Below are 17131 nucleotides of genomic sequence, written 5' to 3'. Positions count from 1 at the left end.
TTTTGATTTTTATGTGGCTGAGTAATGATCCCCAGAAATAGGTGTTTTCTACATTATGGATAAATACCCATCACAACAATAGTATTCTCCTTCCACTACAAAAGTCTTACAATTTTGCCTAAAGCCAGCATCCTCTCAGTCCCCAGACATCTGCCCCAACAGAAGCCAAGCCCTGGGTTGGCAGCTGCCTCTCCAGCGCTCCTTCTGCTTTTCGTTATGATTTCCAGTGAGTCAACAGGAAGGTATTCTGAGTAAAGAAGAAATAGAGGCCTTTAGACAGGACTTTCCTCCACCCACAACACCAAAAAATACAGCTCTTGCCAAACAATCCAAGGCAATTTCCTATCCAATTTGCCACTCCTGTCTGCATGAGGTCATTATTTAAAAAACAAGCAAGTGGGAAGAAGAAATGCTTTTCTAAGCTGAATCAAAAGTAGATCCCAGGCTGTGAACAAGAAAACCAACTGGGAACTCTCTGGCCTCCCCAGAACCCCCATATTTTACTCCATCATCTCTACTGCATCCATTTCCACTTCCAGGGAAAGTCTTTGTAAGCAGGAGATAGGTCAAAAAAGTTAACCATACACATCTGTCACAGGACAGTATTGTGCTTCTAGACACCTGTAAAATTCCCTAAACTTAGATTTTCCATTTATCATATTTTTTTTTAGATTTTATTTTTTAAGTCATCTCTACACCCAACTTGGGGCTCAAACCCACAACCTTGAGATCAAGAGCTGCATGTTCCACTGGCTGAGCCAGCCACGAGGCCCTATGTTTACTACATCTCTCATAAGCATGACTAAATCTTTTACCGATCAACAAACATTTAATAGCTACTTATGTATGTCCATCACTATCTTTAGCTCTCCACTGAATAAAGAAAGTATAAGACAGAGTCCAACACTCTAGTCAGACATTAAGCTATGAGACAAATCAAAACAAAACAAAGACATGAGACAATCAGAGAACTGTCCTGAGACAGTCAGAGGGGCAGGCCAGAGACCGCAGTGAGCGGCAGGCAGGCGCGGACAGTACCTCGCCCATAGGACAGCCTGGCAGTTACCAACTCCAGGAACCAGCAGACTTAAACGGTGGACTGACATGTCACCCCTTCCAGGCCTAGAGAGGATGACAGCATCTGTAGTACTAGGGTCACCCAGAGCAGGCTCGGAAGTGAGCGGAGAGTTACAAGACCATCAGACAAGGGATACTAACTCATTTTTTCCCCTCCATAAAAATAATGCCTATCTCACAGTCGTGCTGTATATCAAGTCCATCATCATTCTGCTGTGTTACCGGTAGTGACGGTTGCGGTCAGTATTTTTAGAAGCAGTAGGACTAAGTGGCAGACTGACCCTGTAAGTACTTGCCAAACCTGAAATCCGGATCTACCACTTACTGGATGGGCCAGTCAGCCTCCGGAGCCTTGCTTTCTTTTCTGTTAAATGTAGATAAGAATAAGTACCTCGAGGGGCTTCAAGACTAGCTGGTCAGAGCACACACGGAAAGCGCTGAGCACGGCGCCTGGAGTGCAGTAAGTGCTCACGAAATAGTAACAAATGGTCCCAAGGGTGACAGTGAAGAGGCAGAGGAGGACCGTGATCTTGGGGCAGACAGAAAATACCTTCTAGTATGACGTCCTTGCAAACTGCAGGGTTGGGTTTTGGGGTTTTAGTCTGTTTCCTTTTAGCTGTTGTGAAAGTATCTATTGAGGTTTCTGTAATAAAATGCCTTATTAAAAAATGACAAAGTAATTCTTCCCGACATAGAATTAAAAGAAAAAAAAATTAAAAACATTCAAGCTTAAGCAAGTAAACTTTTTCTCCAAAGTAAAACATTAACCAGATCTTTCACTTATTATATGTTTATGATGTTTGAATCACACACGTCAAGGCAAAGGGATCAAATCAGAATACCAGGACCTCCTCTGGAAGAAAAACCAAGCGGCAGAGTCGTGATTCAATCAGGTGGGGAGCCCAGCCTCGTACTCAAGTGGCACTTCACTCAGTCTGCTCAGAGATATCGTCTCTAGGCAACCAAGTCCCAAATTTTAAACAAACAGCCCCAGTCAGATGAATCACTTCCGGATGGTCTCACTTTGCCTACCAGCACTTTCTTATACAAATACTTCCTGTGAAGGAGTTTATTCAGCAGCTCAATTGGAAACAGCAAGGAGTTCATCCAATGCCACATGGCTTAAAAATGTTCCAAACAGGTCCTGCCACCGACCAATATCCCCAAAGTGCTAAACTTTGAAGCAGAAGAAATTACGCTGAAATCAGGGACAGGTCACCATGCAAAGCCAGAAAATTAAACTCCTAGAACATGCCAATGTAGGCCCTCAAATGTATTTTTACTATTTTTTTCATTGGGAACATTAAAATATATAAACACGACTGTTACTCTGACCTCGAAGACCAGAAGAAATACATGCCAAACTTGATCAGAGGACGGCCCGCTCAGCCCAGTTACACTTCCCCACCCTTGACCTACGACAGCCCATACCTAAGCCAGCCCATACCTAAGCTGGCCGACTGAGGCTGGTTTCCTGTGGCCACGCCCACTGCAAGACTCACTGAAAATAAGGGGAACAGGTGAACTATTTAACCCAACTCCTGGCTGCAAGCTCCTTTCTTCTGCCTGAAAAGAATGCTATATATGTCACAATATTCTTCATGAACTAATTAAAGACCATTTCATCTGTTAACAAGAACAGAGAGGGAAAAGGAGTTAACAGTCCAAAATGAAAACTGCAGTAGGACAGAGCAACTGTCATTAACAGAACCAGGAAAAAAATCAAGACATTAGAAAATCAAGTCAGGGGGCGCCTGGGTGGTTCAGTGGGTTAAGCATCTGCCTTTGGCTCAAGTCATGATCCAAGGTCCTGGGATTGAGCCCTGAATTGGGCTCCGTTATCAGCATGGAGCCTGCTTCTCCCTTTCCCACTCCCCCTGCTCGTGTTTCCTCTCTCGCTGTCATCTCTCTCCATCAAATAAATAAATAAAAGCTTTAAAAAAAAAAAAAGGAAAATGAAATATATTTCGCCATAGAAGAATGAAGAGTCTAGAAACAGAACTATACACAATTTAATATTTGACAAAGTAGATATCAATTGCCAATAGCTAGTAAAAAGATTGTGGGTTATTTGTTTTGTTTTGTTTTTTGTTTTTATTTGAGAGAGAGCATGAGGTGGGGTGGGGGCAGAGGGACAGGGAGAAGCAGACTCCCCGCTGAGTAAGGAGCCCAACTAGGGGAGCTCAATCCCAGGAGATCATAACCTGAGCCAAAGGCAGAGGCTTAAGCCACCCAAGCGCCCCAAGATTACTTTCGAATGACAGAATAATTTAGAAAACACCGTAAGATTTAAAGACCTAGATTCCTAAAAAATTTAAACCATTAAATCAAAGAAAAGCCAACAATACAAACTTCACACTTTAGCAAGGCTTTAGAGAAATGAAACTACCTATGCATTGAATTTATAGAAGAAATTACAAAGCGAAAGATTTAACACCTCAACTGCATAAAATTTAAAACTTCTGTACAAAGGGCACCTGGCTGGCTCAGTGGACCACTCGACTCCAGATCTCGGGGTTGTAGGCTGGAGCCCCACAATGGGTGTAGAGATTACTTAAAAATAAAATAGTCAGAAAAAATTAAAATAATAAAACTTCTATACAGTGGGAAAAAAAAAACAAAACAAATAAAATGGAAAACCAGGGGCGCCTGGGTGGCTCAGTGGGTTAAGCCTCTGCCTTCGGCTCAGGTCATGATCTCAGGGTCCTGGGATCAAGTCCCGGAGTCGGAGTCAGGCTCTCTGCTCAGCAGGGAGCCTGCTTCCCTGCCTCTCTGTTTGCCTGCCTCTCTACCTACTTGTGATCTCTGTCAAATAAATTAAAAAAAAAAAAATCTAAAAAAAAAATGGAAAACCAAGAGAAAATGTTGGTTGTAAATACAACGGAAGGGGGGCACCTGGGTGGTTCAGTGGGTTAAAGCCTCTGCCTTCAGCTCAGGTCATGATCCCAGGGTCCTGGGATCGAGCCCCACACCGGCCTCTCTGCTCAGCGGGGAGCCTGCTTCCCTTCCTCTCTCTGCCTGCCTCTCTGCCTGCTTGTGATCTCTGTCTGTCAAATAAGTAAATAAAATCTTAAAAAAAAAAAAATACAACAGAACGTTGATGTCCATATTATGACAGTTCATGAAAGTTAACCTCATGACCCTACTAGACAAACATCATTAACAGTTTGCACAATAAAATAAAACTGATAACAGGTACATGGGAAAAATGTTTAAACTATCCAGCAATCAAAGCAATGATTTTAAACTGGAATTAGCCTAAATAACTTACGGATGTTATGTAACCACTGAAAATAGTAATTAAGACAATACTATAGAAATTTAAAAATCTAACTTTGTGAATGCCACGATCTAAAAATTATATAGATGGTTTTTCCTTTTACTTAAGCCCTTCCTTTCTTCTGTATTACAAAATTTATGATCACTGTAAAAAGCATTTTAAACATACCAAAGTGTTCTACAATAAAAAGGAAAAGTCTTCTCGCACCCTCCACCCCCACACTCCACTCCCTAGAGGTACCCTCTATTTCTGGTGTTTCCTTCCAAACAAAAGCTTAAATCTGAAGTGAAAAACTAGAGCTACCAACCATTAGGACCTTGAAAGTGCCCAGATAATTCTCCAGAAACGTTTACTAACACTTCAACATCTTCGTATTACATCTGCTTTTGCCCCAGGGACCAGGACAGACAATATACCTACTGAGTGTTCACTGCAGCCCTACCGTAGCTCAGACACTGTGCTGGGCACGTAGCCCTCACAGCACCTTAGGCACCTCCGTAAGATGCGGGGTGTCTCCATTCTGCAAAGTACAAACTTGGGCTCACTCCAAAGGCAGATGCTTAACCAACTCACTTTGCAACTTAAACAACTTGCAAAACCAGAATCAGAAATCACACCTGCCAAAACTGAAAGTCCTCATTCTTTTCACTTCACGTATCTCAACGGTCAAGATTTTAAAAACATTTTGTTCAGACATTTAAAATGTCTGTTTCATTTAATTATAAGTATTATGAGACTAAAGTCATATGACCTTTCTTAGTACTTAGTACTAACGACAGATGACTGCCTAATATGTATCAGGTTACTCTCCACATTTTTTAAAAAAGATTTTATTAATTTGTCGGAGTAAGAGAAAAAGAGAGTGTGAGCACAAGCAGGGGGAACAGCAGGCAGAGGGAGACGCAGGCTCCCCACTGAGCAGGGAGCCTGATGCAGGACTCCATCCCAGGATTGTGGGATCGTGACCTGAGCCGAAGGTTGACATTTAACTGACTGAGCCACCCAGGTGTCCCTACTCTCCACATTTGTAAATTGTAACTTTTGCTAAGTGTCTCAGCTACACCACAGGGTAAACAGCAGTAAAACATTTTCCTGGCTACACTAGGAGCTAATCTTCCCATTTGTAACATTATTACCATGTGCAAAAGCACTCTTAGTTTGAACTTTAACAAATACTTCTTTTTTTTTATACTTCTTAAAAAATATTTTATTTATTTATTTGACAGAGAGAAAGAGAATAGCAGGGGGAGCAGCAGGCAGAGGGAGAGGGAAAAGCAGACTCCCCACTGAGCAGGGAGCCTGATGCAGGGGTGGATCCCAGGGCCCTGGGATCATGACCTGAGCCAAAGGCAGATGCTTAACCACTGAGCCACCCAGGCACCCCAATACACTTTTAAATGCAACCAACTTCTTACTAGTAAGTCTATCCAAGGCAGGTGCACCAAGGTAAGCTTCAGAAAAGAGAATAGAGATTTTTTCATCTGTGTCATCATTTTAAGAGTTAAGACTAGGGGTGCATGGGCCAGTCAGTTAAGTGTCTGCTTCAGCTCAGGTCATGATCCCAGGGTGCTGGGATTGAGCCCCACATCAGGATCCCTGCTCAGCGAGGAGCCTGCTTCTCCCTCTCTGCCTGCCGCTCCCCCTGCTCTGTGCTCTCTTCTCTCTGTCAAATAAATAAATAAAATCTTAAAAAAAAAAAAAAAGAGTTAAGACTAAATCCCACCCCATACTTTACTTGAATAACTATGAATACATGAGTATACCCAGCTTTCAGTCAAACGTGCCATTAAGTAACTACATTAACGTGGCCCCCTTACTCACACAGGGGCTCATGAGGCAATTAAATTAGTTTTCCCATCTGTAAGAGGAGAGCATGGATCAGCCTCCTACAAATGAAGTGATATTCCTCCATTTGGGGATTCTAGAAGCCGGTGGGCAAGCTGTACTTCTGAGCCACCTCACCTATCCATTTTTTATTTTCTTGCCTAATTAAATGTCTTTAACTTATTTTCATGATCGCGGTGTGCCAGCCTGGATATATCCAGATGTTACTGGAATTCTGATCCCATGAAGAGGAGAAGAGATCTGAAGAGCCCATCCTGTTCAATGCCAACAACAAAGACATAAGCACAAAAGAGAATTTGTTCTTAAGACTGGATTTCTTTCCATGATACTTTCTCAATTCCCCCAAATTACAGAAGGAAGAGTGTCTCTATCTGGTGCTACACTCTTGTTAACACCATGTCATCTCTGACGGTCTCCAACCAGCCAGAACCCCTAGTTCCCCTTCTACAAGGGGCTGGGGTACCCTGCCCCTTCAGCTGGGGTAGGGACACAGCAAGAGGAAGGTGGCCCAAGACAGCAAGCCTCTGAAAGAAGGCACACTTCATTGTCAAACTCAAAGACTGCTAGGATCACCCTTCGTACTGGGACCTTTAACCTAATTGAATTCTCTCCTGGCTCCTCTCAGGCACTGTCCTCACCTGCACGCTGCCGGCTCTGCCAGGCCCAATGTGTTCTCTTCTTGGGGCTGCTCACGTGGACATTCTAACCTTTCCTTCGATTACTTCCTTCTGATCAAGACTCAAGAACTTCCTGTACCTCATGCATTTAAATTTTGTCTCCCCAAGTGGAAACGTTATTCACCTCTACAACTGCCCCTTAGCCAAAACAAATGTAAGGCACCATCAGAACAGGCAAAAAGATAAAAATAAACCCATAAAAATACACCCACATTAGGGAGCCTGGGTAGCCCAGTGGGTTAAGCCTCTGCCTTCGGCTCAGGTCATGATCTCAGGGTCCTAGGATCGAGCCCCACTTCGGGCTCTATACTTGGCGGGGAGTCTGCTTCCCCCGCTCCCTCTGCCTACTTGTGATCTCTCTCTCGTCAAATAAATAATTTTTTTTTTAAATTAAAAAAAATAAACCCACATTTAAAGTGCCTGGTCTGCTCTGCAGTCCTTAGCAAAAAGCCCTGAATCCTCAGATGATATTTTATTCATTTCTATATTAAAGCTACTCTCCAAAACATAGGAAAAAGCGAAATCTCTATATTCTCTTTTTTCCAACCACTCCTGGTGCACTCTTCTATGGAACCACTCCTGAATTCTCCCACTTAACCTTTGAGGGAAACACAAATCCACACCACAACACACTGTCATTTCTCTACATGCAGCCTTCCACTCACTGTTTCCACACACTCATATTCACGCTCTCTACACAATCTCCTCTCTTCTCGGGAAGGAGCTCTGTTACAGGTAGGGGAGAAAACGGAGTGTCCTAGGATACACAATGGAGCCCCTGTACTCGAAGGGGAGGAGCATCGGTATTATAAACAGAACCAAAGAGGGGAACCTTTTCTCCCTTGGATCTCTCTGATCTTTCCCCCTGGACTTGGAAGGGGTGTAAATTCCAGGCTCTGGGGCTCCTCCAACTTGGGAGGTGTGGAGGTTGTGAAGGAAACAGGATGCGGGCCAATCCAAAAAGGTAAGCCAGGCTCTGGCTAGACAGGAAAGTGCGGCCCTCACCGCACACGAGGTGGAGCCCAGCTCACCAGGGCAGGAAACCCAATAGGAGCTGAAGCCCCAGCTAATACGGAAGGGCAGGTGATTTGCCTGTGGTTTACCTCAAACGCTTTTTAGGGGTGGCAGCACCCACTTCAGATGGCCAGTAGGGATCGTAGTTTTCTTTTCTAGGGGTTTCTTCCGAGCCCTTTCTGGTAGTACAATCTAAATACACGCCTCCAAAGTTGATTTTCTCTTCAAAGCTTTAAACAATAACCACCACCACCACGGCATCTTGTGACTGCTTCCATAAAACAAACCAGGCACATTTCCACAACGCCAGGCCAAGAGGGCAATGTGCCACGATTATACCCTTCCTTATAACCCAAAGCATAAAAAATAAAGACTGTAACCAATGTCTCACTGCCTGGGTCACTTCCTAAGTTTGCAAAAGCGTCCAGCTAAAGAACCCTCCAGGTGATCATGGATGTTAAGGAAATAGGCTGCTTTTCAATTCTGGGAAAAACACCTGACAGAAAGGAATGCACTCCAGAGCAGATGGAAATGCGCCTTGCTGCTACAGCACTTGGAGAAGGAAATGTGACTGACAGAAAACACCATTCTGGTCAGACTATCATAATCCAGCACAAGGCCGAGTTCTAAAAGCTTTCTGGATCTTGCTTCTCAGTGAAGGGGGCCCAGCAGCACCACAGGAAGCCTTTAAAACATACAGATGTAGAGAACCCTGGGTGGCTCAGTCGGTTAAGCGTCTGCCTTTTTTTTTTTTTTTTTTTAAATGCATTTCTTATTTTTTTTTAAAGATTTTATTTATTTATTTGACAGAGAGAGATCACAAGTAGGCAGAGAGGCAGGCAGAGAGAGAGGAGGAAGCAGGCTCCCTGCTGAGCAGAGAGCCCGATGCGGGACTTGATCCCAGGACCCTGAGATCATGACCTGAGCCGAAGGCAGCGGCTTAACCCACTGAGCCAACCAGGCGCCCCAAGCGTCTGCCTTTAACTCAGGTCATGATCCCAGGATCCTGGGATAGAATCCCACATTGGGCTCCTTGCTCGGCAGGGAGCCTGCCTCTCCCTCTGCCTGCTGCTCCCTCTGCTTTTGCTCTCTCTGACAAATAAATAAATAAAATCTTAAAAACAAAAACAAAAATATACAGATGTCTAGACCTTCAGCCCAGATTTTCTGAACCAGAATCTCTATGGTAAGGCCCAAATATCTGTATTTTTAAGTTCTCCAGATGATCTAACTAACTACACATTTGGTTAAGAACCACTGTATGAATTTTTTTTTTTTTTTTTTTTGGAGAGAGAGAGCTAGCACAAGCAGTGGGGAGGGGAAGCGGACTCCCCACTGATCAAGGAGCCTGATGTGGGGCTGGATTCCAGGACCCTGGGGTCAGGAACTGAGCTGAAGGCAGCTGCTTAACTAACTGAGCCACCCAGGCACCCCTGAATTGACTTTTTTAAAAAAGCTACTGATCGGTCAAGAAAACTACAAGTAGACCATGCAAACGCAGGCTCTGGTGTCCTCGCTGAAATGAAAGAGTTCAAGCAGAGGAGTAGCTGAACTACATCAGTGGCAGCCCAGACAGCCTGTGTTAAAAGGGAATTTCAGTGTGGAAACCCAAGATTAAAACAAAAGCAGAAGTGCTTCAGATGGAGGAAGGAAGGGAGCTGGGGTTCTTCCCTCTCATTCCCAAGTCACCTCAACAGAGACACCAAAGGCTTAACAGAGCACAAGATGGTCTCCCAGATGCCAGCTGCAGCTTTCAGATTCTTTGACCTTCCAAAACTAGATCTAGTTCAGTTTAAGTAACAGAGGACTTAATCTCCCCCTCCATGGGGCCCTTACAAACTCTGTATGAGAAACATCCCCCCCCCTTTTTTTGAAACATCCCCTTTTCTAATTACATATTCACTTCCTGCTGTTTAAACCTTCTATTTAGAAAAATAAGTATTATTATCATTCTTCCCACCTAAATCATCATTAATCCCCTCCCCCCAGTCTAAAGGAAAAGCTTTAAAGCTCAGAAAAGAAGCCCGGATTCAAGACACCTAAAGCATGTCAGAGGTAACACCAGGGATAGAAAAAGGAAAAATGGGACCAGGGAGGGGCACAAAAGGGACTCCAACTGTGTCTTTTGAGAGGAAAAGGAAAAGGACTAACACTTGTAACTTCAGAAATATGAGGATTTTTTTTTGTATTGTTCTCTGAACTTTCCTAGACTGTTTTAAGATTTTCAGAATTAACCAAACCAAACAAAAATACCTTTATTAGCACCATTTGAAACACCCTTGATTTTCATTAGACTTTGATCACAAATACCTTCCATTATCCCACACTGGCCTTTTCCACCAAAGCTCACATATAGGAAACATGATCTGTAATTACATCTATCTGCCCTGGGGCCTTGTAAAGGAGCACAGGCAACAGAACAAAAGAAATGAACCACTGATTGCGAACTGACACTCTAAGAATAAGACCGCAAGGTGTTGGAGCATCTGAAAAAAGGAAAGCTGCCCTATACACTCACTTTACAAAGAAAGCAGAGGATGCTGACTTTGGTAAACTTTGAACATTGCCAAATGGATGGGCCTGTTCCCAGAGCACTACCAAGCAGAAAATGAATCCAATTCATATATTAAAACAAGTGAAGAACCCGTGAAACATTAAGGCCAGGAACTTCAAACTTCAAAAATGCTCTTTCTGGGACACCTGGCTGGCTCAGGCATAAAGCATGTGACTCCTGATCTCAGGGTCCTGATTCGAGCCCCATGTTGGGTATGGAGCCTACTTTAAAAAAAAAAAAAAAAGTTAAAAAAAACACACACAAAAACTGCTATTTCTCCCAAACAGCTGGTAGTGCCCAAAACGTGCATCATAAGCACAAAACCAAACAACACATATCTGGAAATTTTTCAGAATATTTAAGTCCCATCAAAGAGTTTCACAATAAACTGCCATCAAGGCTACTTGCTCCCATGAATAAATACCTTACCTATACTTACTCCTTCAAACTACCAGCCTCCTCCAGTCACACCTACAACACATTCAGAGAGACCTTTATCTGTGTTCACACCATAACAGCTCCCTTCTCTCCAGCCGGCCAATCTTTACCTCTTTGCTTCTTCCAAATGACAAAGGTACTCATAAGCCACATTCTGACGTCTCCTCTCATCCATCTCCTCTGCAGTGAGTCTCTCATTATCCAGGACAGCTAGAACATGAAAGAAAAGAACGTAAACACAAGGACCTGTAACCCTTCTGAGCGATAAAAGAATGCCACAGCATCAAATTCCTGTTAGTCACCGAAAGAGGCAGGGTAACCTGTGGAGATACATGGACAGCCGGATGTACTACAATGACTTTCCTAGAATGGCAATTACGGGGTTTCAAATACATTCATCCCCTATGAGAACATAAACATTATTTACTATATAAACAATAAATTTTATTGTAACTTGAAAAAAGTATACGGACTTAGATTTTGGCCCAGATCTGCTCTGGTCTATCTGCCAGACTCTCTCTTGATACAGAGCTGATCATGTTGTTTTCCCTTTTTTATTAATAACCAAAGCCAGCAATCACTGAGAACTAAATGGCAGTACTGTGCGAAGCATTTTCCGAGCATCCTCTCACTGCAGTCCTGTGATCATCCCTCCTGTTTTACAGATGAGGTAACAGGCTGGCTTGGTCTTAGCTCCACCGCTAATCAGCGCTTGGATCCAGATTCAAACCCAGGCAATCCGTGTCAACCTGCCTCCTTCATGGACACCCAGGATAGGGCATAAACTCCAAATTCCTTGGGATGGCACTCAAGGCCTTTCCCAGTTTGGCCCCAACTATTTTTAGAAACTCTTCTCCCTCTCCCGGCCCCTTCTCATCCCACCACTGTGCCCTTCTACCCTTCAAGACCTTAATTCATGCTCTTTCCTCGAGTTTCCTCTCTGACCCCGCCCTGCCCCGTCGGACTTTCACTCCTTCAAGGCTCCCTGCTGAAATGCGGCTACCTGTGTTCCCACTGCCTTCCCCCAAGCCCCTCCTCCTCACCCACCCTACTGCCGGGCCGGTTCTGCCCCTTTTATCTTTATTGCACCTGCCTGTCATTAGGTTGTACACCTGTCCCTGTCTGATTAAAACGTTCTTGGAAGGCAGGGCCTGATCTTACTCATCTTTAATTTCACAAAGTGACACAGTACCGCACACATAACTGTTGAGTGAAAGTACCCTAAAAACGGACCCTTATCCTGAGAATACACACTAAAAACGAAATCTCCGGGTTCCGAAGGGCTCGCCTTCGGCCGGCGGCACAGCTCTCCCACCTACAGTTCAATGACGTCCCACGGACAGCGGCAGAAAATGAGGTTCAGAAAATGAGGAAGTCATGGGGTTGGGTTTTTTTTTTTTCTTTCTTTCTTTCTTTCTTGTTTTAATTTTTTAAATTGTGCGAGGGAACTAAGCCCGAGAAAGGTGAAGTGCCCGCCCGGGGCCGCCCCTCTCCGCTGGCCTGGGGCCGGGCAGGTCCGCACCCCGGGGCGAGCTCGCAGGCAGCAGTCGGGGCAGCGCCTCCCCGCGAAGCGCGAGGGAGCCCGGGTCTCCGGGACACGCCCTGCCCAGGCCTCCTGCCACCTCACCCGAGGTCGTCCCCCCCGCGCCAAATCTCGGCGGCTCCCGGAGGCGGACTCCGAGGCGGGAGGCGCTGGGTGGGGCCGAGGGTCGTGGCGTCCGGGTCCCGGAGAGGAGGACGCCCGCGTCCTCGCCACCGCCTCGGAGACCCGGCTGGGCGCCTCGCCGCCCGCCACCCCTCCCTCCCGCCGCCCGGCCCGGTCGGCTCTTCCGGGTCCGCGCGGCCCGCAGCCGCCCTGCCGCACCCTCCCGCCCGCCCGAGCCCCCGGGAAACCGGCGCCCCGGAGGCAGCGAGCCCGGCCCCCAAGCCCCGGTGCCGCAGAGCCCCCGCACTCACAGCCATAGTGCGGCCGGGCCACGCCCAGTCCGTCAACCTCGTCCGCGGCGGACATGGCGGCCGAGCCCGGGTCTCTGCTGAGGAAGCGGTGAGACCTTGAAGGCGCGGCCGGCGGCAGCTACAGCTCCTGCAGAGTGCGCGGGCTGCCCGGCGGGCTGAGGCCCCGCCCTGCCGTCCGGCCCCGCCCCGCCCCCGCGCCCCGCCCTGCGGGCCCCGCCCCGCGCAGCGACGCCCTCAGGAGGCGGAAGGAAGGAGGCAGGTCCTCTCGGCTCTGCCGGGGTGGCCGCCCCCCGCCCTGGAGCCCTGCCCTGCGGGCCACCGCCCCATGGGCTGGTCGGGGACTGAAAAGGCCGATTTACGGGGAAAAAGAGGTGTTCCTAAACCAGAGTAGAGTAGAGTAGAGGTTGCGCGGAAGAAAAAGGTGTTACAGAAGAAACAAGTGCTTATGGGCCGGGATGAAATTCAGCATTAAATAAGTCCACTTCAAAGTTTAAGAAAGGGGCACCTGAGGGACTCCGTGGATGACGCCTCTGCCTTCATTTCGGGTCAGGACCCCCCCGGGTGCTGGGATGGAGCCCCACGTAGAGCTCCCTGCTCAGCCGGAGCCTGCTTCTCTCTCTCTCTCTCCCTCTCTCTGCAGCTTCCCCTCCTTGTACTCTCTCTCTCTGTGTCAAATAAATAAAATTTTAAAAAATAATAATAAAAATAAAAGTTTAAAAAAGTCTTGAAATCAGGTGCCTGGGTGGCTCAGTAGGTTAAGCCTCTGCCTTCAGCTATGGTTATAGTCTAAGGGTCCTGGATCTAGCCCCCATGGGGTTCTCTGCTTGTCAGGGAGTCTGCTTCCCTTTGTCTCTCTGCCTGCCTCTCTGCCTACTTGTGATCTCTCTCTCTCTCTGTCAAATAAATAAATAAAAAAGGCTTGAAATAAAAGGACGGTCCCCTCTTTTCTCCTGTCTACCCAGCTAAACTCCTTTGCACCAAAGGGTTGGAGGAAGGATTCCTTTGCAGTGGCCCAAAGTTCTTGTGGGATGAAAGCAGGACCCAGACTGCCACCACGGATGCACGGTCTGGCCTGTCCCCTCCCAGATTCGCTGGCAAACTGCTCAGCCCCGCTCCTATCTGAGAAGTGGTGGCTAAGGCAGGAGATCTGTCCAAGCTTCCTTCCCTTGGTTTCCCTGCCTCTGTTCTTGGCAAGTTCTTTTTTTAGGGGATTCTTTGCCCTTTTTAGGGATGTCCCTTCTCCTTTTTGGCTTGTGGCCTGCCCTTAAAGTACTGGTATTCTACGGAATTCTGTCCTTAACCTCTTCCCTTTTTCCTTTGCCCACACTTTCTCGGTATTTTTATTCCTGCTCACCTTATACTGCCCAAGAGCTGTAAACATACATCTCCAGACCAGACTGTGGATGACTTGACTCAGTCTTTTCAGCTGTGTAATGGACGTTTTCACCTGTAAATCCTGTAGACACTTCAAATATAATGTGTTGAACACAGACTGTTCCTGCTATCTTCTCTGTTAATGCAAGTGCTCTTTGGCCTTCAGGACACAGTCTGGCTCCCTGCCTCACGCCCTACATCCAGTCAGCATTCTGAAGTGCCTTGCTTTTGTCTCTATCACCTCTGTCCTACTGCTCAGACTGTCACCATCTCTATGGCCTCTTCTGCCAGGCAGCTCCCCAGTGTCAGAAGCATATTCTTCCTAAAGTGCAAATGCCCTTGCTTTCCTCCTTTTTATATTGTTTCCTTATTACACCCTTCAGAATACGGTCCAAGTTCCTTAGTATGTCAAATAAGCCCCTTCACAACCTAGCTTTTTTTTTTTTTTTAAGTAAGCTCTGCCCCCCAGTGTGGGGATTGAGATCAAGAGTCACAGGCTCTACAAACTGGGCCATCCAGGCATCCCCTGACTGGAGGCTTTTTGATCTAGCCATTTGCAATCTCTTTGGTCTTTCTTCAAAATAAAGTGAGAATCTTGAAAACCTAGAACGAAATACCTTTCATTAAAAAACAGGCAAGGGGGGGCACCTGGGTGGCTCAGTGGGTTAAGCCTCTGCCTTCGGCTCAGGTCATGATCTCAGGGTCCTGGGATCGAGCCCCACATCGGGCTCTCTGCTCAGCGGGGAGCCTGCTTCCTCCTCTCTCTCTGCCTGCCTCTCTGCCTACATGTGATCTCTTTCTGTCAAATAACTAAATAAATAAAGTTTAAAAAAAAACAGGCAAGGATTTGGGGTGTGGGGGTGGTTCAGTGGGTTAAGCTCTGACTCGATTTTGGCTCCTGTTATAATCTTAGGGTCGTCAGATCAAGCCCCCCACACCCGCCCACACTGGGTGTGGAGTCTGCTTGGGATTCTCTCTCCCCCTCTCCATTTCCAACCCCCTACTGGTGCTCGCTCTCTCTCAAAAAATAAATAAATAAAACAGGCAAAGGTTTGATTTATTACAAATTCAAAAGTTCCTAAACACTCAAGTTCAGCTTAGAAATTTTATTATTCTATACCTGACATATTTTACCAATCACTTTTCAGAAACTTTGAACAATTTTTGGTCCCATTCACAAACTTAGTTAATTCAACATCTCCAAACATTTAAAATTATGCCTATAAAGTTAATTTACTGGGTTTTCTATACAATTTCTTCAACTGTCTAACCTAGGAACTTTCAAAGCTTAGCAATCCTTATAGATCAAACTTACAAATAAATGAATCTAAATTTCTCTTAGATGGCCCAGTTATGTGTGCAAAATTAGTAAGAGTTCAACCCAAAAGCTTAAGTCCAAAACCAACTCAGTTATACATATGAGGCTGTCACTCTACTGAGCCAAATTTTCTTAAACATTGCAAGTTCAGGGGCACGTGGCTGGCTCAGTTGGTAGAGAATCTGAGTCTTTTTTTTTTTTTTTTTTTTAACATTTTATTTATTTGACACAGAGAGCACAAGCAGGGGGAGCTGCAGAGTGACGAGGAAGCAGGCTCCCGACTGAGCAGGGAGGGGATTGTGAGTTCAAGCTCCATGTTGGGGGAGAGATTACATTAAAACTTTTTTTAAAATCTTAAAAAGAAAAACATTGACATTGGGATGCCTGGGTGGTTCAGTTGGTTAAGTGGCTGCCTTCAGCTCAGGTCATGATCCCTGGGTCCTTGGATCAAGTCCTTCCTCAGGCTCCTTGCTCAGCGGGGAGCCTGCTTCTATCTCTCCCTCTGCCTGCCACTCTGCCTGCCTGTGCTCACTCTCTCTGTCTGTCTGTCAAATAAATAAATAAAATCTTTTAAAAAAAAAAAGAAAGAAAAACATTAACAGTGCATAAAATGTGAAATATGCACGCATTTCTTCCGAATCCCAACATATTAATCCCATAGTTTTTACCCCATTAAACTCTTCTGAACTTAATTTTAAAGCTTCTCTGAGTTGAAAGGTACAGAGCTGCTAAGAAAGTTTCCAACCTAATTAATTAAGATTACTTTTTTTTTTTTTTTAAAGATTTTATTTATTTATTTGAGAGAGAGACAGTGAGAGAGAGCATGAGCGAGGAGAAGGTCAGAGAGAGAAGCAGACTCCCCATGGAGCTGGGAGCCCGATGCGGGACTCGATCCCGGGACTCCCAGGATCATGACCTGAGCCGAAGGCAGTCGTCCAACCAACTGAGCCACCCAGGCGTCCCCAATTAAGATTACTTTTGATCAGAGGTTTCCACCAGACATAACTCCTGGACCTGCAAACTTTCAGAGCCATTCTTTTCACTGTGCCAACTGTCACTTTGAGCTTCTTTTCGTATTATGTCATAGATTGCAAAACTTGTTATCTATTCCTCTGACTACTCTTAGAAATCTTCAAGTCCTACCCAGTTTATCTTTTTTTTTTTTTAAAGATTTTATTTATTTATTTGACAGAGAGAGATCACAAGTAGACGGAGAGGCAGGCAGAGAGAGAGAGGGAAGCAGGCTTCTTGCTGAGCAGAGAGCCCGATGTGGGACTCGATCCCAGGACCCTGAGATCATGACCTGAGCCGAAGGCAGCGGCTTAACCCACTGAGCCACCCAGGCGCCCCCAGTTTATCTTTTGATTTTATTTTGTATTTCTTCGCTTTTTAAAATACATACATGTGTTTTTATTTGAGTTCTAAAGACCTTTGTAATGGGTGGAATCCAAATACATAAATGTTTTTTCTAATGATAAAGGATATGAACCTAGTGGGCTCATGCATTTTTTTTTTTTTTTTAAGTAAACTTTAGGACCAAGTGCCGCTTGAACTCATGACCCCAGGGTCAAGAATTGTGTACTCTACCCAGTAAGCCA

The 17131-nt window shown here is 45.6% G+C and overlaps 1 protein-coding gene across 1 annotated transcript in view; it reads right to left on the bottom strand.

Annotated features, from left to right (window-relative positions):
• IQGAP1 (IQ motif containing GTPase activating protein 1) overlaps positions 1 to 12998 on the bottom strand; it is a 101482-nt gene extending 88484 nt beyond the window's left edge. Inside the window, exons 1-2 of the mRNA XM_047735760.1 lie at positions 12842 to 12998; positions 10996 to 11095 (exon numbers count right to left, since the gene is read on the bottom strand). Coding sequence (XP_047591716.1) covers positions 10996 to 11095; positions 12842 to 12896 — 155 coding nt within the window. The 5' untranslated portion in view covers positions 12897 to 12998. The remainder of the gene's footprint in view (positions 1 to 10995; positions 11096 to 12841) is intronic.
• Between the last annotated feature and the right edge of the window lie 4133 nt (positions 12999 to 17131).

This window comes from Lutra lutra, chromosome 7 (genome assembly GCF_902655055.1).
Source record: "Lutra lutra chromosome 7, mLutLut1.2, whole genome shotgun sequence".
NCBI classification, from domain to species: domain Eukaryota; kingdom Metazoa; phylum Chordata; class Mammalia; order Carnivora; family Mustelidae; genus Lutra; species Lutra lutra.
This window is presented reverse-complemented; position numbering and strand designations above follow the sequence as displayed.